The sequence below is a fragment of the Xiphophorus maculatus genome, chromosome 8 (assembly GCF_002775205.1).
Source record: "Xiphophorus maculatus strain JP 163 A chromosome 8, X_maculatus-5.0-male, whole genome shotgun sequence".
NCBI classification, from domain to species: domain Eukaryota; kingdom Metazoa; phylum Chordata; class Actinopteri; order Cyprinodontiformes; family Poeciliidae; genus Xiphophorus; species Xiphophorus maculatus.
Window position 1 is genome coordinate 767532 of NC_036450.1, and position 20985 is coordinate 788516.

Below are 20985 nucleotides of genomic sequence, written 5' to 3' on the forward strand. Positions count from 1 at the left end.
CGTTTTAAATACCAAAGGAAACACAGAATCCAGTTTTTGTTTATTGTGAAGGAATAAAATCAACTTGATCTTTACCCCAGTAACAGTAATCACACCCCAACCTGATTTATCATCCAGCTTTAAATCCACATCCGGAGGCCCACATCCCTGTGCTGCCACCACCATGCAGTCCTCTGCAACACGCCTCCCTGTCTCCGCAGTGACTCCACCCTGCACAGGTAACGAGCCGCGGATTGGTCCAGATGTGTTCGAGCAGGAGCGGAGGCCGACAACAGACTGCAGTCCACCAGGTGGCGACACCTGCTCGATGTGTTGGGCTTTAGGAGCAGAAGAAGAAGCGGGAGGGGGGGGTGTAAACAGTAGGTCGCGTCGGTCAGAGTTTGCTCAGGTGAGTTCTGTCTGCGGCAGGAGGATTCATGTCTGCGCAGGTAAGTTTGTTGCAGCTGTTTTAATCTCTACCAAACTCCTCTGACTTTCTGTCTGATTCTAGCTGCCTTTTAACGGCTCAGATAACTGAAGGCTCCGCAAATATCGGTATGAACTGAAGTGATAAAAGGTTTATTAATGCGGATTCATCGCGCCGAACTGAAGCCAGACTCCATATTAGTGGGGTCAGATCCTCTGCTCATGTGTTTGTTTCGGTCACAGGCAGAAATCTGTAAATCCTCAGATTTCCTAACGGAGTTCTGGAGCGGGGCTGACCCGCAGGACAAGCACGAGACCTCAGAGTCCGCCGCGTGAAGAGCTAATCAGGTCATAGGTCACATGCTGCATGTAGGGCGGGGTTCTGTGATGCCCCCAGGGGCAACAAACAATCGCAACCTTCCGGTCCAAATTCAATCAGAATTTTAGGGTTATTAATTTTATGGCTGGAACGTAATTTATTTATCAGCCGTTTCTGCAACACCAAGAGAACCAGTCATATCTTTCCCAAATGTTCCTGCTATGGCAGATAAAATCCTCTCTAACCACGGATCAGCCGGATTGTAAAGCTGGTTGTGCATGTGGCTAAACAACAACCAGAGATTCTGAAAAAGACTTTTCCATTCTTCTGAACACTGAAAACTAAAACTGAAGATGTTTCTTAGTATCCCAGCAGCAGGATGGGGCGACCTGAAATACTCTGGACTGTAAACGCTGAGCTGGCAGCACAGTGACCGTCATGGATAACCACAGGATCCTCTCTGAACGTTTCCACCTTTATGACGGACAAACATGGGATAAAGCAATTCTCTGCAAACTTATTTCATTTTATCAATAGGAGCAACAACATGGCCACAGAACAGCCGGCTGAAGGACGCCTGATTGGGACGGGACCCACCTCATATCAGGCCCGGTTCGGCTTGGCCCGGTTCGGCTCGTTCTTCATCTCTAAACGCCTCTGATGAATCGAGTTTCTCTACTTCACAGACGTGATGAACCAACAGGTCTCCTTGGCACCTTGCTGCTCAGCACGCTAATAGCTGATGGTACTAAACCTCATCCAGCCCCGACCCAAACCCCGTCCCCGACCCCCCGGGCAGGTGGTGTGGATGGAGCGACTCCACCTGAGCCAGAGGTCAGAGCCGAGGTCCAGACAGTAGCCTTACTCCCATCCTCTTCCAGAAGGCGTCTGGCCACCGGCTCTACAGACGGGACAGTACCAACCCGAATCGCTGGAAGAAAACTTCTGAATAACAGAAAAATAAAATACAGTGGTTTAAAAAACCTCAAATTCCTCTAAAGTAAAAAACCATCAGTGAACCCTGATGCTAATTCTGTACTAAACTCCAAACCTGAATAATTTCTTTGCTGACTTTAATGAACTCAATGATTCTTAAGATTAGGGACAAAACTTGTCCTCTGGATAAAGAGCAGAATTTGAATAAAATATAATTTCTTCACATAACTGACTAAACTAACCTGGGCCATGTCAGAACAACAATGTACGTTTTCCTGCTGTTTGCTGCATATTTTTTATTTAAACTTTATATTTAAAATCCCTTGTACTGGAGCAGAACTCAATACATTATAATAGTTTAAAACAATTCAAGGAATACTAAGATAATATATTAATTAAGTATAAGTATTCAAATAAATAATTATAAAAGTATCAATAAATTGAATTAACAATCATTTTAATATATTTTCCAACTCAATTGAAACCAGTGCCGTGTGGTGAGGCTCTGACTTAATCATAATCACATTTACAAATATAAACTCTGCATGTTATTGTTTACATAAGGACATTTTTCGCATGCGGACAACGATGGAGGGCAAAAACACTATTCTTTAGCTCCATGGCTAGCTCCAGGGCTAGCTCCAAGGCTAGCTCCATGGCTAGCTCCATGGCTAGCTCCATGGCTAGCTCCAGGGCTAGCTCCATGGCTAGCTCCAGGGCTAGCTCCAAGGCTAGCTCCATGGCTAGCTCCAGGGCTAGCTCCATGGCTAGCTCCAGGGCTAGCTCCAAGGCTAGCTCCATGGCTAGCTCCATGGCTAGCTCCAGGGCTAGCTCCATGGCTAGCTCCAGGGCTAGCTCCAAGGCTAGCTCCATGGCTAGCTCCATGGCTAGCTCCAGGGCTAGCTCGCTGTTTCTGTCTCTTACTCTGCTGTTGTGGAGTCACAATGTCTGGGATCATGAGCGCCCCCTGCCATGAGGCCAGAGAACTGCATTTTGTCAACTCTATCAGAGTGAGACTCTTTCAGTTGACAAATCTCACTAAAGTGTGCAGTTAATTAATTTTAATGTATTTTACATAAATGGGATTTCTTCACATGCATCAAGGATTTCTTTTTACTCACTGGTTCGTCTCTGTCAGATGGACTTTTTGTTTTTAATCATTTTTAGTTTGTTCTTGAGACACATTTGTCTGTAAAACGGAGTAAAAATGTCACTAAAAGGGTCATTGATAAATAATTTTATATGTATTTTTGTCAGATGGTGATGTTAGGTCCAGTAAAAATGTAATATCTCAGCTGGGAGCCTGCAGCGCCGCATCTTTACGTTCAGAAACATTTTGTTATGTTTCAACACATAAGCTTGAGGAATAATTACCTTTTAAAAAAAAAAATTAACCTATTTTGTCCCTTATCTCAAGAATCATGGGCTGCACAGTGGTGCAGTTGGTAGAGCTGTTGCCTTGCAGCAAGAAGGTCCTGGGTTCGATTCCCGGCCCGGGGTCTTTCTGCATGTTCTCCTTCCAAAAACATGACTGTGGTTAATTGATCTCTCTAAATTCTCCCTAGGGGTGTGTGTGTGTGTGTGGTTGTTTGTCCTGTCTGTCTCTGTGTTGCCCGGCGACAGACTGGCGACCTGTCCAGGTGACCCCGCCTCTCGCCCAGAACGTAGCTGGAGAGGCAGCAGCTCCTCCTGACCCCACTAGAGACAAGGTGTTAGAAAATAGATGGATGGATCTCAAGAATCATTGAGCTGCTTTTGAAACCATCCATTTTCTGGTCACCCTTTGTCCCCAATGGGGTCAGGAGGAGCTGCTGCCTCTCCAGCTACGTCCCGGGCGAGAGGCGGGGTCACCTGGACAGGTCGTCAGTCTGTCGCCCGGCAACACAGAGACAGACAGGACACACAACCATACACACACACACACACACACCTAGGGAGAATTTAGAGAGACCAATTAACCTGACAGTCATGTTTTTGGACTGTGGGAGGAAGCCGGAGAACCGGAGAGAACCCACCATGCACAGGGAGAACATGCAGACTCCTTTTGAAACATTGATCAATAATCTGATCAATAATCTGATGCATCAATCAGATGAAATGTTTTATGATGAGGATCTCTGATCAGTTTTGCTGCTGAAATGTCATAGAAATAAACTTTATTCTGTGGTCAGATGCTAAAGGTCGTCACTATGGCAACTGGCTGCTCGGAGCCTGTTTACCAGCCTGTTGGTGGGAAGTTGAGTGGAAGGAAAAACTGTCTCTTCCTCAGGTGACCGTGCTGTACTTCGCTAGGAGCGCCGAGCTGACCGGACTCAGGGAGGAGGAGCTAGTTGCCGTGCCAACTCCAATTAGCAGCGGGGACCTGTGGGCTCTGTTGCTACGGAAACAGCCCAGGTAGGCACACTCGGACGCAGCGATCAGGTGGCGGCGCGACGCGCTGACGGCGACTCGTCGTGTTTCTGCAGGCTGGTGGCGCTGCAGAGCCGCGTGATCCTCGCCGTACGCCGGCAGTACGTCGCCATCGGCAACCAGCGGCTGAGCCTGCAGGACGGCGACGAGGTGGCCGTGGTGCCGCCGCTGAGCGGAGGATAGAACCGAACCAGAACCGGACCGAGCTCTACACATGGCGGAGCCGCCCAGGGACATCTTCCGGCTGAGCCGTGATTGGCTGTCAGTACAGGAAGTGGTGGACTCGGTCAGCAGCAGCCGCTGCGGCGCCGTCTCTGTGTTTATAGGTACGACCTTCACCATCCTCTTCTTCCTCAGGGCAGGCCTTCAGTTCTGATCAACCAATCGGATCAATACCAACTGATCAGGAACCACATCCTAACCTGGTGACGGTCGCTCCGCCGCCCCCAGCGGGCGGCCGGCTGTGGGCGCTGCTGACCCGTTTCCTGTGCAGGTGCGACCCGGGAGGACCAGGTGGAGGGCAGGAAGGTGATTGGCCTGCAGTACGAAGCGTACGAGGCCATGGTCCAATCAGAGCTGAGCCGGCTGGCGGCGGCCCTCAGGGCCCGCTGGCCCTCGCTGCTGCACGTCTGCATCCATCACCGCCTGGGGTGAGGCTCCGCCCACCGCGCTGTGATGTCATCGCCGCCAAGTCTCACCCTTCTCTTCGTCCCTCAGGTGGGTGAAGGTGGGCGAGGCCAGCGTCGTCATGGCGATCTCCTCCCCGCATCGCCAGGACGGCCAGGAGGCCATCCAGCACGCCGTCACCCTGCTGAAGGCCAGCGTCCCCATCTGGAAGAAGGTGGGAACCAGGCCAGAACCGGGCCAGAACCAGGCCCAATGCTGACCATTTATCCTGACTTCTGATTGGTTCTGGTTGGTTCTGATCCACAGGAGGTCTACGACACCCAGGAGTCATCCTGGAAGGAGAACTCAGAGTGCAGCTGGTCACAGAGGGGAGGAGCTTCTGACTGACCTCAGAATGACCTCTGACCCCAGTGGAACAACTGGTTTATTCTAACTGTATAGTTAAAGTAAAAGCAGCTCCTGCAGGTCATTCCTGATCCGGGTTTCTGGATAGAGTGGCACTCTGTCCTCATAGAGGATCTTTGATACGCTAAGAGTTCTCACTCCTTCTGGTTTTCTCACCTGGGCTCCATATTTGGTCGTGGCTTCCTCATGTCTCCAAGTTCCACCAATAAAAACGCAGATTCTCATTTTTTCTGTTTTAGTTTTTAATGAGAAACAGAAAAATGTTTCAAATAAAGTTTAAAGAGGAAAAACTGAAACATCCTGATGTTCTGGATCAACCGGACCGACTACCATCCAAAGAACTCGAGCAGAACCCAGAGGCTGAACCGGGTCCAAACTGGATGTCCGACTCCCTCATGATGTTCTGCTGCAGTCTGGGTCATGGGACAGGAAGTGATGTCATCATACCACAGAAACTCGAGTCCTGGTGACCGTCCTGAAGCTGGATGGAATCTCAGCAGAACCTTGGACCAGAACCAGAACCAGATTCTACTGAGATCCTCACACTGATTTCAATCTGATCCAGTTGGTTCTGATTTGGTCTATTGGACCTGATGAGGCCCAGTTCTCTGCTCCAGAACCAGCTGGTGGTTCTCTTTGGACACAGCTTCCTGGACAGAACCAGACAGATCAAAACGGGTTGGACCAGAACCACAGGAACGGGTCGGACTCCCTCCAACAGGAAGTCCAGATTGGGAATCATGACTTGGCAAAACAAAGCCAAGCAGCCGGTCCAAAAGGTTCTGGTTCTGAGTCAACAGCTGGGCCCACAGGGACCACCCGGTCCTGACCTCTGACCAGAACCAGCACTGGGAACCGGATCACAATGACGGTGGACCAGCAGCTGGTTGGAAGCATTTACTACAGTTAAACAAAGGTCACGACCCCAAGGAAGAACTTCCTGTTTGGTTTACTAGACTCAATCTGGCTAACTGGACTGGATTCAGGAACAGAACCAGAACCCAACCAGAGCTCCTGATGAACCAGCAAGTACTGAGGTTCTGCTGCTGGTTCTGGTCCTACTGGACCTCTCTGGGTCGGGAGGTTCTGGTTCGGTTTCAGGTGTTGAAATGTTTGTTTCCTGTCTGAGTCATTCAGTCTGACTCACCTGTGGATGCAATGTTTCCATGACGCCTTCAGGGCCTTCTGGTAAACTCACCTGTTCCATGACGCCTTCAGGGCCCTCAGGTAAACTCACCTGTTCCATGACGCCTTCAGGGCCCTCAGGTAAACTCACCTGTTCTATGACACCTTCAGGGCCCTCAGGTAAACTCACCTGTTCCATGACGCCTTCAGGGCCTCCAGATGTTTGATCGGGGCAGACAGTGTGAGCTTTGAGCTAATGTTAGCAACTGTAAATATAAAACTATTAATTTCTACGTTATTCTGCTCTGTCTGATATTCACTGTATATTTTAGATATTCATAATTATTAATTCTAAGAATTTATATTCGGATTATTATTGATTGATAATCAGGGTTTTTCTGTTAATGTGGATGAGAATTAAAATAAATACATTTAACTTCACTAAAGTAAACTGGTCAGGTCTGACTTCAGCTAATCTAATCTAAACTATGCTTAACTAAAATGAAATAAAATAAACCGCATTTAACTAAACTCAAACCAACCAGCTGAGAATCAAACAGACGCTTTTATTATTAAATGCAGCCTTTTATTTTGAAAAACGGAAACTGCGTCACCATCCGGCAGCTTCCGCAGTCTCAACTCCAGTTGGTCAGCTGACCGTCGGTCGGTCTGCTGACTGTCAAACAACCGAAACCAACTGTGAGCCGGGACTCGGAACCGTTTGGACCACCGGATACGCAGCCTGAGAGTCCCGCCTGGTGGAGCTCCAAACCCCGCACTGGTTCCTGTCCCTGTACCCGGCAGGAGGCCCGATCTCCGGCCTGAACACACCCGCCTCTTCCCTCCGCTGTGAGGCCGGTCAGCTGGTCGCCGTCCGACCGGAGCCAGAGCGACCCGAGGCGGCCTGCCAGCCCCGCGTCGCCCCGGACCCCGGAGCAGCATGGCCCCGCTGGATGTGGCCCTGCAGGGCTTCTCGGTGTTCGGCCTGGTTCTGTTCGCGGTTCTGTGGCTCATGCACTTCATGTCCATCATCTATGTGTGAGTAACCGCTCAGCTAACAGCTAGCTGCTAGCAACTGCTGCGGATAAATTAAATGTTCGGGGGACTGCTGAGCGTTTAGCTCCGAACCCGGGTCAGAACCACCCCACCGGGCCCGGTGTAAGCGGGCCGAACTGAGTCGAGCTTAAATCGGTTCTGTGAGGTGTTCAGATTGGGCTTAGAATCAGTTCGTTCCGGTTACATTTGGCGAGCTGCAGATGTTTGTTTTGTTTCATCCTCAGCCGTTGGCGTCAGTTTGCAATAAAGACTTAATTACTCACCTATTACGTCATCATTCTGCGGTTCGGTGCCGGACTTTCTGAACAGATTTGATGCTTATTGCGCAAAACTGCAGAGGTGGAGATTACCGGAGTAGAGTCATGATGAGTCGGTGATGGTGGGTTGTCCTCTGGACCGAACCGGGTCTGGAGAACCTGATGGTTCTGATTGGTTCTTTTACTGGACTTTAGTTCAGTTTTATCCAGGCTGAATGGTTGATTACCCCCTCTGGTTCTCGATGCTGGTGTTAAGGAGAAAAGTTATTATGTTAGCTTAAATTTTGGAAAAAGCATGGCTCTCCTTTTCCTCCTGTTAGCCGGGTCGCGAGCGGATGTCATCACGGCTGCAAAAGTACGGCGAAACAGAATGACGTCACAGATCACAGAGTTTAATTCATACAGAGCAATCGACAACAAAGCTGCAGAGATACAGAGATATGCATTTTCTCATGAAAATAAAAACACACAAGGGAAGACAAACGAACACAGAGACAGACAAAGGCGCCCACGTGGAGAAAAGATGAAAAAAAACTCTCCACTCTCCGGTGCTGACCTGAAATTTTAACCAAAGAGGCGTTTCCCTATTTAATGTATGCAAAGAAGGCGTTCTGCTCTTCGACCAATTAGAACTCCCTCAGGCCCCCAAAGAAAGTTGGGACTTCCTGATTTATAGCAAAGGTGTCTGTTTTTTATCTAAGCAAAGGGCGGACTACCCCGTGGTCATCTCTGCCTGATACGGAAGATCCCTGGCGCCAAGAAGTCTCTTCTGCTCTATCGGAATTGTAAATTTTATTGCTGTGTCTGTCAAAAGGGGGAGGAAAAAAAGGGCCCTGCCTGCCTGTCTGCCATTCCCAGTTCCCACATGCTCAACAGAAAACCGTTCCAAATAAAAGTGTTGGCTATACCTTTACACGTGTCGTATATTAGCTGTATTAAGCACCAACAAATAATAATTTTCCTTTACACTGGGCAGCTGGAAGGAGTTTTGTTCTGAGTTTTTACCTGCAGACAGTTGCTATTATGTGTTACCATGGCAACCAGGTGTTGAGTATCTCCATGGATACAGAGAGTAGGTCACATCCCCTACTCCAGCCTCAGCAGCAGCTGATGACGTCATTAAGCTGTTAGCATGTCAGAAGCCTCTTTAGAGTCGTTGCAGTACTGACTGCTACTGGAGATCGTCCCACAGCAACATTTCACCAGGTGTTTCTGAGGCACCAGAGCAGGTGGTCTGATCACCATGGCAACGCGCTTACCTGCAGGAAGCTGAGAGAGCAACACAGCAGAACTACTTCATCACTTCCTGCTGCTTCAGGCCCCCCTTCATATTCATCCTGGACTTATTGGTTCACCAGGTTCAAGGAGGTCAGAGGTCAGCAGAGCCTCAGGAACACTAGGAGAACAGCGGCTCTTCTCCAGCAGGAGGAAATGAAGCATCCAGTTTCCTGTTGAAAGTCATCTGGAGGGCAAACGTTAATGCATGTAGGCTGAGATCCAGTCCGACCCAGTAGAGCCCAGTAGAACCTGTACTGGTGGTTCTGAACGGCATGTTAGTGGCTGGACTGGAACCATGCAGGACTTTCAGTCCAAACTCTTTCTGAGCTTCAGATCGGACCGAAGATCGGGAAGTTCTGATCATTCATTCAGCTTCGTTAGAAATTAGCGTTAGCTGGGACATGTTAGCATTAAGATGCTATTCTAGGCTAGCATAGCTTCACTGATAGGCTAACTCCTTTTAGCACAACTTGGACACAGCAGTAGTGTTTTCCAACGTCCAATCAGATCGATTAGAAACACAAACTAACCGAGAGAAGCTGCTGTTAGCGGCCGTAGCTGTGCGTCAGATTTACAGGCGTACCAGAAACACATGAATACAAAGGTTCCTGCTCAGCAATGTGAAATATGTAGCAACAAAAAAAAGGGTTTAACTGCAATGAAATCCATTCAGTTAATTAATCAAAGTTAACGAGTCAATGTCCTGATGTAGAAACGACCTGCTGGTTCTGGTTCTGGTTCCCCGTCCATCACAGAGGCATCCTCAGAGCTGCAGGACCACACACACACACACACACACACACACACACACACACACACACCAACTGACCTACCTGTCCTCTGATTGGCTCCCTGCTGTGACTCTCAGCCAATGAGACAACTTGTCTGTAGACCAGCTGTTGTTAATGTGAGACCTATTGTTGCCCTCTGACCTCTGTGTTCCAGGCGTCTCCACCTCCATAGGAAGAGGTCAGAGGTCAAGCAGCCGTTTGCTCAGGTCCTGGGCGTTTCTCTGCTGAAGCCGCTGAAGGGCGTCGACCCCAACCTGATCTCCAACCTGGAGACCTTCTTCACCCTGGACTACCCCAAGGTCAGCACCTGACCCCTGACCCCACACTAACCTCACCCCACTGCTAAGGGTTGAACAAAATAGTTCAGTTCAGAACAATTTGGACTCCAACTGAACTGTTCTTGGTTCCTCCAAACTGAGCTAACAGGAAGTCAGCATTCAGTGTTTCCTGTTTTCTTGCTGGTGAGGAACTTCCTGGACGGAACCAGCTGGAGTCCTTCTTAACGAGGAGCCTTAACGAGCTGGCTCTGGTTCTCAGGTGTGTGTGTGTGTGTGTGTGTTTCAGTACGAGATCCTGCTGTGTGTCCAGGACCAGGACGACCCGGCTGTGGACGTCTGCAAGAAGCTGCTGGGAAAGTATCCCAACGTGGACGCCGGACTGTTCATCGGTGGGTCAGGAGCCGAGTCCCAACTCTAAGACTCGTTCAAACGCGTCCGTCTTTTCCCCAGGTTTGACGGATGGGTCCGGTGTGTCCTTCACCGCCCAGCATATCCCATGATTCATTGCGGGTCCATAGTAATTACAATGTAATTCCAGTATTGCTGTGAGGTTTGGGGATGTCAGCTCCGGGTTCGGCTTACAGAACGCCGTGTTGTAAAAACTCCTGCTAACTTTCCCCAGTGAGTGGAAGTTAAACACCGATATTATTCAGACAGGTAACATCTAGCTGTACAATGTTTAAAGTATTTCATTGATTCCTGATCAAATCGGTTTGGTTGATTAAAGTTAAGCCTTCAAAGATAACAGGTTTATTTAACTGTAATGTTTTATCTGAGATTTGGAGAGTATTATATTTGTAAATGAATAATTTGCTTATATTTATTCCTGGTAGAAATGTGCAATACATGTTTGAACATTTTAGAATCTAACAGATTTATTTTTTACTGTGAACAGACTTTACTATGAAGTTGAAGAATAATACAGAAATCAGACTACATGACTGAAAAACAAACTTCGGCTCTGTTGTTTTTCTCTTCGCCGCTCTGAGCGTCAGCTGTCATGGTTGCTAGGCAACATGAGTTACGTTGAGGTGGGCGGAGACAGTGGGTCGAGGCCAGACCTGCCTGTCCGAATTCACTGCTTTTCTCTTCCTGTCATCGTTTATTCGTGAAGGATGTAAACTCTGATACTGACACAGCTAAGGACTTCCTGCTTCCTGTTGCTATTGTTTGTTTCCTGTTTCCTGTCTCCTCTCTCATCATCCTTTTCTCTTCCTCAGGTGGGAAGAAGGTCGGGATCAACCCCAAGATCAACAACCTGATGCCCGGATACGAAGCAGCCAAGTACGGACTGGTGTGGATCTGTGACAGCGGCATCCGAGGTCAGAACCGGAACCAGAACCAGCTGAGAGAGGCTCTCTGTGTGGAGTCTGATGCTCTGTTGGAGACATGGTGGTGGGACCCGGCTGGGTCCAGGTATGGCTCAGGCTCCGCCCCCAGCAGCTTGTGACTCCGCCCCCTTTTGTCCCACAGTGAAACCCGACACTCTGACCGACCTGACCAATCAGATGACGGAGAAGGTGGGTCTGGTCCACGGGCTGCCGTACGTCGCCGACCGTCAAGGCTTCGCCGCGACGCTGGAGCAGGTGAGGTCACAGGGTCAGAGGTCAGCGGCCGAGCGGCAGGGCCTGGCGCTGACCGCCACCCTCCTGTGTGCAGGTGTACTTCGGGACGTCTCACCCCCGCTCCTACATCTCGGCCAACGTGACAGGGATCAAGTGCGTGACGGGAATGTCGTGTCTGATGCGGAAGGATGTTCTGGACCAGGCGGGGGGGCTGGTGGCCTTCGCCCAGTACATCGCCGAGGATTACTTCATGGCCAAGGCCATCGCCGACAGGTTAGCACTGGGGGTTAGCATTAGCATGTTAGCAGTGGCATGTTACCGTGCCCTCGTCAGCTTTAACACCTCAGCATTAGTGACTAAGCATTAGGATATTAGCATTAGCACATGGGTGTTAGTATGTTAGCATTAGAATGTTGATATTAGCATGTTACCATTAGCACATTATAATTAGCATGTTAGCATTAGTGTTGATATTAGCATGTTACCATTAGCACATTAGAATTAGCATATTAGCATTGGAATGTTGATATTTTCATGTTAGCATTAGTGTTATTAACATGTTACCATTAGCACATTAGAATTACCGTGTTAGAATTAGCACATTGGCATTAGCATGTTAACATTAGTATATTGGCATGTTGGCGATAGATCATTGATATTAGCATGTTACCATTAGCATAGGGTGACCAGACGTCCTCTTTTTCCCGGACATGTCCTACTTTTCAGACCTAAAAAGATGTCCGGGGGGAATTTAAAAATCGTCCGGGATTTTGGTCAACTGCCTCAAAAGACATTATATAGCTTACAGTGCATTGTGATTACATTGCCACTCCGTTCCACTACTCCATTCCAGGTTTCTTTGTATGGCAAATTAGTCACGCCCTTCTCCCCAAATCCAATCACGTTGCATTATGTGTGCGAGTGTGTGTGGGAAAAGTAAAGATAGCTGAGTTGACTTGTACACCGGCCGCTAGACTAGTTAAACCTTAAGTGTGACAGGCGATAGCACATGTGTGTCCGCCGATTCTACGGCAAAAATGCCTAAACGAAAGTGTACGTTTACGGAGGAATTAAAGAAAAGATTCCCGTGCTTTCGTCAAGGTCGTGATCCCTATGAGGCGGAGTGTTTAACGTGTAAGGCAGGCACTTATGTGTCTGTGGCAAATAAAGGTGCCAACGACCTGCAAGTGCACGTGAATTCAGCAAAGCACGCGAAAGCAGCCAGGGGCGAAAGCTCTTCAGCTAAAGTCACAGATTTCTTGTGACATTTCCGAAATGTCCTGTTTTTTTAAATTTCCTTCATTGGACCATTAAATTTACAGGCACTAGGGCACTGCGCTGCGTGTCACATAATCCCTGAGCTGCGTCAGTGCGGGCAGCCATGTTCTCAATCAGAAGGTAGATAACGTGGCTGTCAGTACGCCACCAAAGCGCAAATGTATGGAGTTGCCCCGCTTTTAGAGCCTCCCCCCACCCCCCCCGCTCCAAGGTGTTCTTTTCCCCCCATGATTTTCTGCTTTACCCAACACCCCCTACCTCCCCCCCCTCCCCCCCACACACTTCAGGTTGTCCTGGTTTTCCCAAAGTAAAATATGGGCACCCTACATTAGCACATTAGAATTAGCATGTTAGAATTAGCACATTGGCATTAGCATGTTAACATTAGTATATTGGTATGTTGGCGTTAGATTGTTGATATTAGCACTTACTTGAGCTCTCCTCAGAGGATGGAAGTTCTCCATGGCGACGCAGGTGGCGCTGCAGAACTCTGGCTCCTACTCCATTGGTCAGTTCCAGTCCCGCATGATCAGGTGAGTGGCAGGCTGACACCTGATTGGCTGTGTGTCCGTAGTGGCATGTTAATAAATTTTCTGAACCAGGTGGACCAAGCTGCGCATCAACATGGTTCCTGCCACCGTCCTAGAGCCCGTCTCTGAGTGCTTCCTGGCCAGCCTCATCATCGGCTGGGCTGCACATCACGTCTTCAGGTACGGCCAATCACAGGGCGGGGGCAGGACTTCGAGCTGTGGCAGGATGTTCTCTTTTCTGATTGGTCTGTGTGCTACAGGTGGGACATGATGGTCTTCTTCATGTGTCACTGCCTCGCCTGGTTCATCGCCGACTACATCCAGCTGACGGGAGTCCAGGTGGGTCAAAGGTCAAAGAGTGTAAGTGTTGGAGTTGTGTTAGGCCGGCTGACTGATGAGCTCACCTGCAGGGCGGCGCCCTGAGCTTCTCCAAGCTGGACTTCGCCGTGGCGTGGTTCATCAGGGAGTCCATGTCGGTGCAGATCTTCCTGTCGGCACTATGGGACCCCACCATCAGCTGGAGAACGGGTCGGTACCGGCTCCGCTGCGGCGGCACCGCCGAGGAGATCCTGGATGTGTAGTTACCATGGTTACCAGCCGCCCGCCTGTTACAGAGGCAGCAGAGACTGATGGTTTTATATGAGGCAGTCTGTGTGTGCGTGTTTTTTAACTATTTATGTTTCTGTTGGTGCTAAAAATAAAACAAGTCAGTCACAGCGCAGCACCGAAGAACAACACACCTGAGCTCTGATCAGCCAACCAGGACAGAGTACCAGCCACTCTGACTTCTCATTGGTCCTCACTGCTTATAACTTCCAGGAAATCAGAGCAGCAACAAGACTTTTACTTTGGAATCCACAGGAGATCTGACACACTTCTAATCCACTGACGTGACTTACAGCGCCTCCTGGTGGTCATGTGACTTATGGGTCTGAGAAAAAATTGAGTTACTTGGAGAGGTTACTCAAACGCCCCACCGGACTCTGAAGGGGTCATAGCAGTCGACCAATCAGAGGCCAGCAGCGCTGTAATTAAATGCCTCCTTTATTCTGAAGGTCCAAACATTTCAACAGAACTGGACCAAAACAAGGAAAGGTGACACATTTCTCTGCAGCTGCAGTCCATCATGCTGTGTGTGTGTGTGTGTGTGTGTGTGTGTACGAGTGCTCACCCTCGGGCGTTCGGTGATGACATCATCATGTCGGATGAACCCCGTCTGAATGTTTGAGTCTTTTTTGTATATTTTGTTTATCATTGTTACAAACACCTGCTGGAAACGGACCAATCACGGACCAGGACAATAACCCGTTTCCAGTCAGCGATTACGCTGTGATTGGCTGATGGGAGATGCTGTGGGCGGGACTTTGACAGACGCACGGCAGCCATTATTTGTAAGGTTTATTTATTTATTCATGCTCCAACTTCCTGTCACACCTTCAGAATAAATGAAGATTTAACAAACTTTATGTGTTGGAGTCCAGACTGACCCCTCCACCCCCATCATGCAACAAGGCCCCGCCCACAATGACGTCACAGCCATCAGACACATTCACAAAGTAAAAAAAAAAAAAAGCCCACAGGGTGAGACAGATTAAATGGTAGTGAAATTATGACTTAAATAAAATAATTAAATTCAGGAGGCCACAAAATGTTCATAAAATCATTTTCATGTCTGTTTATATCTGTAAATATATTTTTTTTATAAATTATTTTTATCCATGACAGAACATCCGTTTTTATTTGTATTAAAACTGAACTTGATTCAGAATTAGATGGTAAAATGGATGATGATAATCCAAATTATTTAGGTCATATTACAGTAAATAAATAGTGATAAAACATGTTTTACCTGGATGTAGAGTCATATTTCTGCTTATTTCCTGGTTTATGAGATCATTAAAGCAGATTTATTATTAGTGAACTTCCTGTTTCTCCACGTTTAACAGCTTTTAGTGTTTTTGTCTCAGCAGGAAATAAATCTGAGATTAATAAGAAATAATTGGAACGAACTTCAGTCCAGTTCCGTTCTCACCGGGCCTGACCAGAACCTGATAAGAAGTGATGTCATAATGGGAACAGGTTGCCTGAATTTAAAGGCACAGAAACGTTGGCTTGGTTTAACCCCTCCAGAAATGGAGGCGGTGCTGACCTTTGACCCCTGAGCCAGCCAGATGGATTGGTGCTCAGGTTTCAACATGTAAACTCACACACACACAAGTGGGCGGGGCTTCAACAGCATCACATTATACAGTATAAATAGAGCCGACATTAAAAACCTCCCAGAACAGCAGAAACACACCAGTCACACAGAGCGCCCCCTACAGGCCGTAAGAAAATCTGAAAAATAAGGCACAAAAGACGGAGAGCCCGAACATCCACAGCAGGAATAATAACAAAATGAAGTCGATGACAGTCAGACAACAGCAGGAGGATGATGAAGAGTTCAAATAAAACAGTTTCAGTTCAAAAGTTTCAGCAGGAACCAAAACATCTGCACATGTTTCCGGTTCTCCTGGTCCTGACTCCAATACCCACAATGCTCCGCTGCCGCCGCTCAGGAATGTGCTCAGGAACATCCGTAACCATGGCAACGAGGCCTGGCCGGCCGCCGGTCCAGCCCCCCTCAGCGCGGGGAGGCCCTGCCGTCCAATTGGCCACTGGACTGAAGGGGCGGGGTCAGATGGTGGACTTGGAGAAGGAGACCCGGAGATGCTGGTTGTGGTCCAGCTGCTGGTCGTGAAGGGCGATCAGAGCCTCCACTGCCTCCTCCACCGACGCCAGCTGCAGCAGCGCCATCTTCCTGTCCTTCCTGGGGATCACAGGAAGTGATATCACCGCTTATGGACAAGACACAGGAAGACTTGAAGCGGTACGTACTGAAAAAACTTGAAGGCCTTGACAGCAAAACCTCTGGAGGAGAACAGGTCCTTCAGGGAGTCTTCACCCACCGATGACCTGGACACACACAGATAGACGGTCCCCACAATGCACCAAAAACACACACACAGATAGACTGTCCCCACAATGCACCAAAAACACACACACAGATAGACTGTCCCCACAATGCACCAAAAACACACACACAGATAGACTGTCCCCACAATGCACCAAAAACACACACACAGATAGACTGTCCCCACAATGCACCAAAAACACACACACAGATAGACTGTCCCCACAATGCACCAAAAACACACACACAGATAGACTGTCCCCACAATGCACCAAAAACACACACACAGATAGACTGTCCCCACAATGCACCAAAAACACACACACAGATAGACTGTCCCCACAATGCACCAAAAACACACACACAGATAGACGGTCCCCACAATGCACCAAAAAAACACATACACACACACACACACACACAGAAAGACGTTTACGACAATTCACCAAAAACACACAGCAGCAGGCAGAAAGTGGGGGAAGCCCCAGCAGGCAGGAAGTGGGTGTGGCCTTACGGGATGTTGGACAGGTGCAGCGTCGCTGACGGAGGGAAGATGTTGTTGAAGTTCTTGGAGCCGGGCTTCTTGAAGCGGTGGAGGGCGGAGCCTGAGAAGTCCTGCGTCAGCGTCTGCTCCTCCGGCCCCGCCGCTCCGCGCGGCAGCTGCACCACTGGGTGCTTGGACAGGGTCACCCGGATCACGTTTCCATGGAGACGCTGGCCGTTCAGGTGGCTCATCGCTGCAGAGAGAACAATGTAAAAACCTGAATATCATCAAGAAATGTAGGAAATAAATACATTTTATTATAGTATGTTGAAAAAATTCTAACTAATGAAACAAATTCAAATTAATTTTTTGTTTACAAAATTAAAATAATAAAACTTTACAAAATATATTTAGGACATACAGTACAGACAAAAAGTTTGGACACACTTTCTCATTGAATTCAATGAGAAAGTGTGTCCAAACTTTTGGTCTGTACTGTATATAGAGGAAAAGTGTTCCAAAAATATAATTGTTCTGTTCTCGTCAGAATAAATCCAGAAACCGTCCATTCAAAGACAAACCGTGTCACTCAATAAAACCAGGATCCGGTTATAAAACATGACTGAATTTTAGAGACAATAAATCTATTTCTTTAGAGCTGATTCTGACCGAGCTGCGCCTGCGTGGCGTCGCTCATCTGGACCAGCGCGTTCTCCTTCTTGTTGAACAGGATCTTGACTCGCTGGACGTCGCCGTAAACTCCTGAAACACACAGATCGCAGGTCAGGCTCCCCCTGCTGGGTGCAGGCGGAATGACGGCAGCCGGTCTCACCAAACAGGATGAAGAGGCAGTGGGGGGAAACTCTCTGTGGACACAAACACACATAAGTCAGAGCGCCTCGCTCCCATTGGTCAACTGCTGTATCACCGTGTGACCTCTCACCTCCGGGTCCAGGTTGGACACCAGCAGCACTGAGTGGCCCGCAGGGGGCGCCACCTGCAGCGCCATGCGAGGAGGGGACATCAGCGAGCCGGGGACCGCCGTCACGGGGAGACCTGGGGACAAGCGCACAGGTGAGACAGTAACCTGGTGGCGCCCCCTGGTGGAGCAGGGTCAGACATTCATCAACTAACTGAGTTTATAAATAAATAATATTCTTTATTTGAATTACTTTCACATCAGACATTAGTGAAGAAATTTCACCCAGTGATTATGAAATTCAAATCAGAATTAAATGGATTTACTTTCTGAGTTTTTTTAATTCACAGAATATCTTTTGAATTTAAAAACTTTTATAAAATCGTTTTCATTTACTTAAAAATATAAACTTTTTGGAATGCAGTGACATCTAGTGGCTCAAACGACAAACTGCAGCTAAGTGCTTGAGTATCCTGAGTGATGCCATAGCGTCTGATTGCAGGTGACCGAAGCCCCGCCCACCTGCAGGTCATGTGACTCACCCGTGTGCTGGTGGAAGGAGGGCGGGAACGCCGCGGCTCCGTATGGCGGCAGAGCTACACCTGAAACACACATAGGTGGAGCAGAAGCCCCACCCACAGATAGTCAGCGAGAGTGGACGCCTGCTGGCCGGGCAGGGAGGTGCGGGAGGCTCCACCCACCAAAGGCGGCGCCGGCCGGGTCCAACTCTCCGCTCGGCAGGTCGGCTCTGGTGAAGTCGCGGCTCTTGTCGTTGTTGTACTTGACGTTGAGCGCGCTCAGTTTGGAGAAGTCGATGCGCAGCGTGCAGCAGCCGTTGTAAATGTTCTGGCCGTCCAGAGACTGAAACACAGCAGCGTGTTGGTGGGCGGCGCCCCCTGCAGGTCGCCCGCTCTACATGCGTCAGTGTGACTGCGACTCACCGCCTTGGCATGCTGAGCGTGGACGGCGTCGCTGAACTGCAGCAGAGCCTGGAACTGGTTGTTCCTGGTGAAGGTGATGATCTTCAGGACGGAGCCAAACTTACTGAAGATCTGATCCCGACACAAAAACAAACAAACAAAAACAGAAATAAACAAACAGATAAACAACCAGTCCAGCTGCAGCGGAGCGGCCCGCCGACCTGCTGCAGGACCTCCAGGGTCACCGGGTAGAACAGGTTCTCCACGATGATCCTCAGAACCGCGCTGGGCGCCGGGATTAAGCCCCGCCCCTCTGACAACCCCATGTTCCCAGAATGCACTGCTGCCGTGCTGATGGCCTGCAGCGCCCTCTGCTGGTATGGAGACAGATTACTAGCTGAGGCTCCGCCCACTCTGTTGTTGCGCACAGTAAAGTGGGCGGGGCCTCTTCACCTGATTGGTCAGATTGTCTGTTTTCAGCTCTCTGTGGGTGGAGTACTGAATGAAGACTGGCTGGTTCCTGATGGTGGGTGGGGCTGAGGTGTAGTAGTTCACCATGGTAACAGCTGCTTCCTCTGATGCCATCTCAAGAAACGCCTGAAAAAAAGCAAAAAAAGGTTTATCAATGGATCCAGAACCAGAGAAATTATTAGTTACAGTCCTTCAGTAAAAACAGGACAGATGACTGGGACCAGTTACCTGGTTTTTGGTCCTCAGTGTGATCAGTTTGGAGACTCTGCCGAAGGGAAGTGCCAGGTCGACCACTTCCTGTTCAGAGGTGTCAGCAGGTAGCTGCCGCAGGTGCAGCACTGGAGAAGGGACGCACTGAGCGCGCTCAGAAACACACAGCCTATCAGTGCCATCCACTGGAAACAAAGGAACAGGTGAGGAGACACCTGAAGGTGAAGACAGCGTCCCAGAGGACAGGAGGAGGCTGAAGATGGACGACTCACCTGTGGACAGGTGGGCGGAGCTCATGTTCTCACAGCAACCAACAGGTGATCTGAGCGTTGACTCCTGCAGGTAAAAAGGTGAACACTCAGGTGAGTCATTGACTGCATCAACATTGACTGCATCAACTCTGATTCGGAGTCCGAACACCGAACTCCGAATCAGATTCTGATCGGGTTCTGATCAGATTCTGATCTGTCAGGTAAGCCTGCTTCCCTGATCAGACCCGGCTGGGTCGATGAGGATCCGGTTCGGCTCATCAGAACCGGCAGCAGAGGGTTTGAACCCACTTTGACCAGGTGACTGAGACCTAACAGAACCTTCAGAACCAGAACCGGCCACGCTCCCTCCAACAGTTCACCTGTGAGACTCCGCCCACACGGGTCGGAACCACTTTATTCACCTGCTACCTGTTAACGAGCAGACCCACAGAGAGGTTCCGGTTCAGTTCTGTGGTCCTGGAGAACGTTCTTTAACAGTCAGGTCCGAACCGGAACCGGAACCAGGTAAGGGTTATGAACCCAGTCGGATCAGAAACCGCCAGGACCCGGATATTTTCTCCTCCAGTAACTACCTGACGCCTAACTGGTTCAAACTGGTTTGACTGGAGCCCAGTCTACTACCTGATCACATCTACAGTCTCATCTGAGGGCGAAGCATCGCGAGATTTTAGCCAGTCCACCCAACGCTGTTTGTTCACCGAACTCCGAACAGCGAAAGGAGCGCGAGCGCCAGCAGGTAAACAACAGAACCAGGAGGGGGAGGGGGGATGCAGGTGGGGCTCAGCCAGCGGGAAGCACGAGACGCGGGGTTCGGAAAGGTTCGGGAAGGTTCGGGACGGGCCCTGTTCTCACCGGTCCATGGTCCGAGAGGAGGAGGCGGAGGATGATGATGATGATGATGAGGAAGAAGAGCTGTTTTGGTCCGCGAGCCTCAGCCGCTGCCACAGAGACCCGCGAGCTCACTTCCTGGTTGATGACGTCACTGGACAACATGGCGGCGGCTGGACACGCCTCAGTATTAAAAATAAAGAATAAAGACCAGAAAAATGCAAGATATCTATTAAAATAAAGAAGCACATTAAATCTTAAAGGGTTAACATATTAAACAACATACTGCCAGTAAAGAACAATAAAAACTATAAGTAAATTATAATTCCTGTCAAATATTTTCTAAACAGAATGACATTTTATTGAAATGTATAGAAAAAATAAAAAAATTCATGAAAAAATTGAACATTTTTTAAACAAGATAATAAACTTCACATTGAAATATAAAACAAAAAAAATTACTAAAATTGTATTTAAGAAATATTTAACATAAAGATTAAAAACACTAAATAAAAACTCAAGCATCAAAAGGAGAAATTTGAAGCTAAACAAGAACATAATTTTGAAAGAAAAAGATAAAATTCAGCATAAGCTATTAAAAAAGTAATTGCATAATTTACAGCCAAAAACTGATGAAAAAAAATAAAATGGATACAATTATACGTTTTG

The 20985-nt window shown here is 48.6% G+C and overlaps 4 protein-coding genes across 8 annotated transcripts; 3 read left to right on the top strand and 1 right to left on the bottom strand.

Annotated features, from left to right (window-relative positions):
• The first annotated feature begins 327 nt into the window (after window positions 1-327).
• Window positions 328-4277, top strand: LOC102238164 (molybdopterin synthase sulfur carrier subunit-like). The gene is made up of 3 exons (XM_005813444.2): window positions 328-428; window positions 3930-4054; window positions 4126-4277. Exons 1-3 carry the CDS (start codon window positions 417-419, stop codon window positions 4250-4252), a joined length of 264 nt encoding a protein of 87 aa, XP_005813501.1. The 5' UTR covers window positions 328-416; the 3' UTR covers window positions 4253-4277.
• On the top strand, window positions 4259-5325 carry LOC102217976 (molybdopterin synthase catalytic subunit-like). The gene is made up of 4 exons (XM_005813452.2): window positions 4259-4395; window positions 4563-4719; window positions 4787-4910; window positions 5003-5325. The coding sequence occupies exons 1-4, from the start codon at window positions 4284-4286 to the stop codon at window positions 5081-5083; spliced, it is 474 nt and encodes a 157-aa protein (XP_005813509.1). The 5' UTR covers window positions 4259-4283; the 3' UTR covers window positions 5084-5325.
• Window positions 5326-5433: 108 nt separating this feature from the next.
• ugcg (UDP-glucose ceramide glucosyltransferase) lies at window positions 5434-14831 on the top strand. 2 transcript variants are annotated; one of them, XM_023338469.1, is made up of 11 exons: window positions 5434-6289; window positions 6329-7264; window positions 9763-9907; window positions 10173-10275; window positions 11107-11208; window positions 11360-11472; window positions 11546-11724; window positions 13176-13262; window positions 13332-13439; window positions 13520-13598; window positions 13670-13840. In XM_023338469.1, the coding sequence occupies exons 2-11, from the start codon at window positions 7167-7169 to the stop codon at window positions 13838-13840; spliced, it is 1185 nt and encodes a 394-aa protein (XP_023194237.1). In that variant the 5' UTR covers window positions 5434-6289; window positions 6329-7166. The 2 variants fall into 2 exon arrangements, with proteins under 2 accessions (XP_023194237.1, XP_005813500.1); XM_005813443.2 differs by lacking the exon at window positions 5434-6289 and having other exon boundaries at window positions 7167-7264; window positions 13670-14831.
• ptbp3 (polypyrimidine tract binding protein 3) lies at window positions 14645-20613 on the bottom strand. Of its 4 annotated transcripts, none has more exons than XM_023338465.1 (14): window positions 20341-20613; window positions 19489-19552; window positions 19235-19401; window positions 18989-19132; window positions 18757-18909; window positions 18557-18667; window positions 18317-18476; window positions 18158-18217; window positions 17640-17752; window positions 17529-17562; window positions 17366-17458; window positions 16727-16949; window positions 16137-16214; window positions 14645-16068 (listed from the first exon to the last, which is right to left on the bottom strand). In XM_023338465.1, the coding sequence occupies exons 1-14, from the start codon at window positions 20479-20481 to the stop codon at window positions 15936-15938; spliced, it is 1674 nt and encodes a 557-aa protein (XP_023194233.1). In that variant the 5' UTR covers window positions 20482-20613; the 3' UTR covers window positions 14645-15935. The 4 variants fall into 4 exon arrangements, with proteins under 4 accessions (XP_023194233.1, XP_023194234.1, XP_023194236.1 ...); XM_023338466.1 differs by having other exon boundaries at window positions 18757-18906; window positions 20341-20612; XM_023338468.1 differs by lacking the exon at window positions 20341-20613 and adding an exon at window positions 20110-20320.
• Between the last annotated feature and the right edge of the window lie 372 nt (window positions 20614-20985).

Excerpts from the sequence above, each read along its gene's own strand:
- LOC102238164 (XM_005813444.2), top strand. Across the intron at positions 4,055-4,125 it reads TTGCTACGGAAACAGCCCAG|GCTGGTGGCGCTGCAGAGCC; the intron begins GTAGGCACACTC and ends GTGTTTCTGCAG.
- ugcg (XM_023338469.1), top strand. The coding sequence starts at position 7,167 with ATGGCCCCGCTGGATGTGGCCCTGCAGGGCTTCTCGGTGTTCGGCCTG. Across the intron at positions 10,276-11,106 it reads GGACGCCGGACTGTTCATCG|GTGGGAAGAAGGTCGGGATC; the intron begins GTGGGTCAGGAG and ends TCTCTTCCTCAG. Across the intron at positions 13,599-13,669 it reads TCCAGCTGACGGGAGTCCAG|GGCGGCGCCCTGAGCTTCTC; the intron begins GTGGGTCAAAGG and ends GCTCACCTGCAG.
- ptbp3 (XM_023338465.1), bottom strand. The coding sequence starts at position 20,481 with ATGTTGTCCAGTGACGTCATCAACCAGGAAGTGAGCTCGCGGGTCTCT. Across the intron at positions 18,668-18,756 it reads CCCTGGAGGTCCTGCAGCAG|ATCTTCAGTAAGTTTGGCTC; the intron begins GTCGGCGGGCCG and ends TGTCGGGATCAG. Across the intron at positions 16,215-16,726 it reads CTGCACCTGTCCAACATCCC|GTCATCGGTGGGTGAAGACT; the intron begins GTAAGGCCACAC and ends GTGTGTGTCCAG.
- LOC102217976 (XM_005813452.2), top strand. The coding sequence starts at position 4,284 with ATGGCGGAGCCGCCCAGGGACATCTTCCGGCTGAGCCGTGATTGGCTG. Across the intron at positions 4,396-4,562 it reads CGCCGTCTCTGTGTTTATAG|GTGCGACCCGGGAGGACCAG; the intron begins GTACGACCTTCA and ends TTTCCTGTGCAG. Across the intron at positions 4,720-4,786 it reads TGCATCCATCACCGCCTGGG|GTGGGTGAAGGTGGGCGAGG; the intron begins GTGAGGCTCCGC and ends TTCGTCCCTCAG.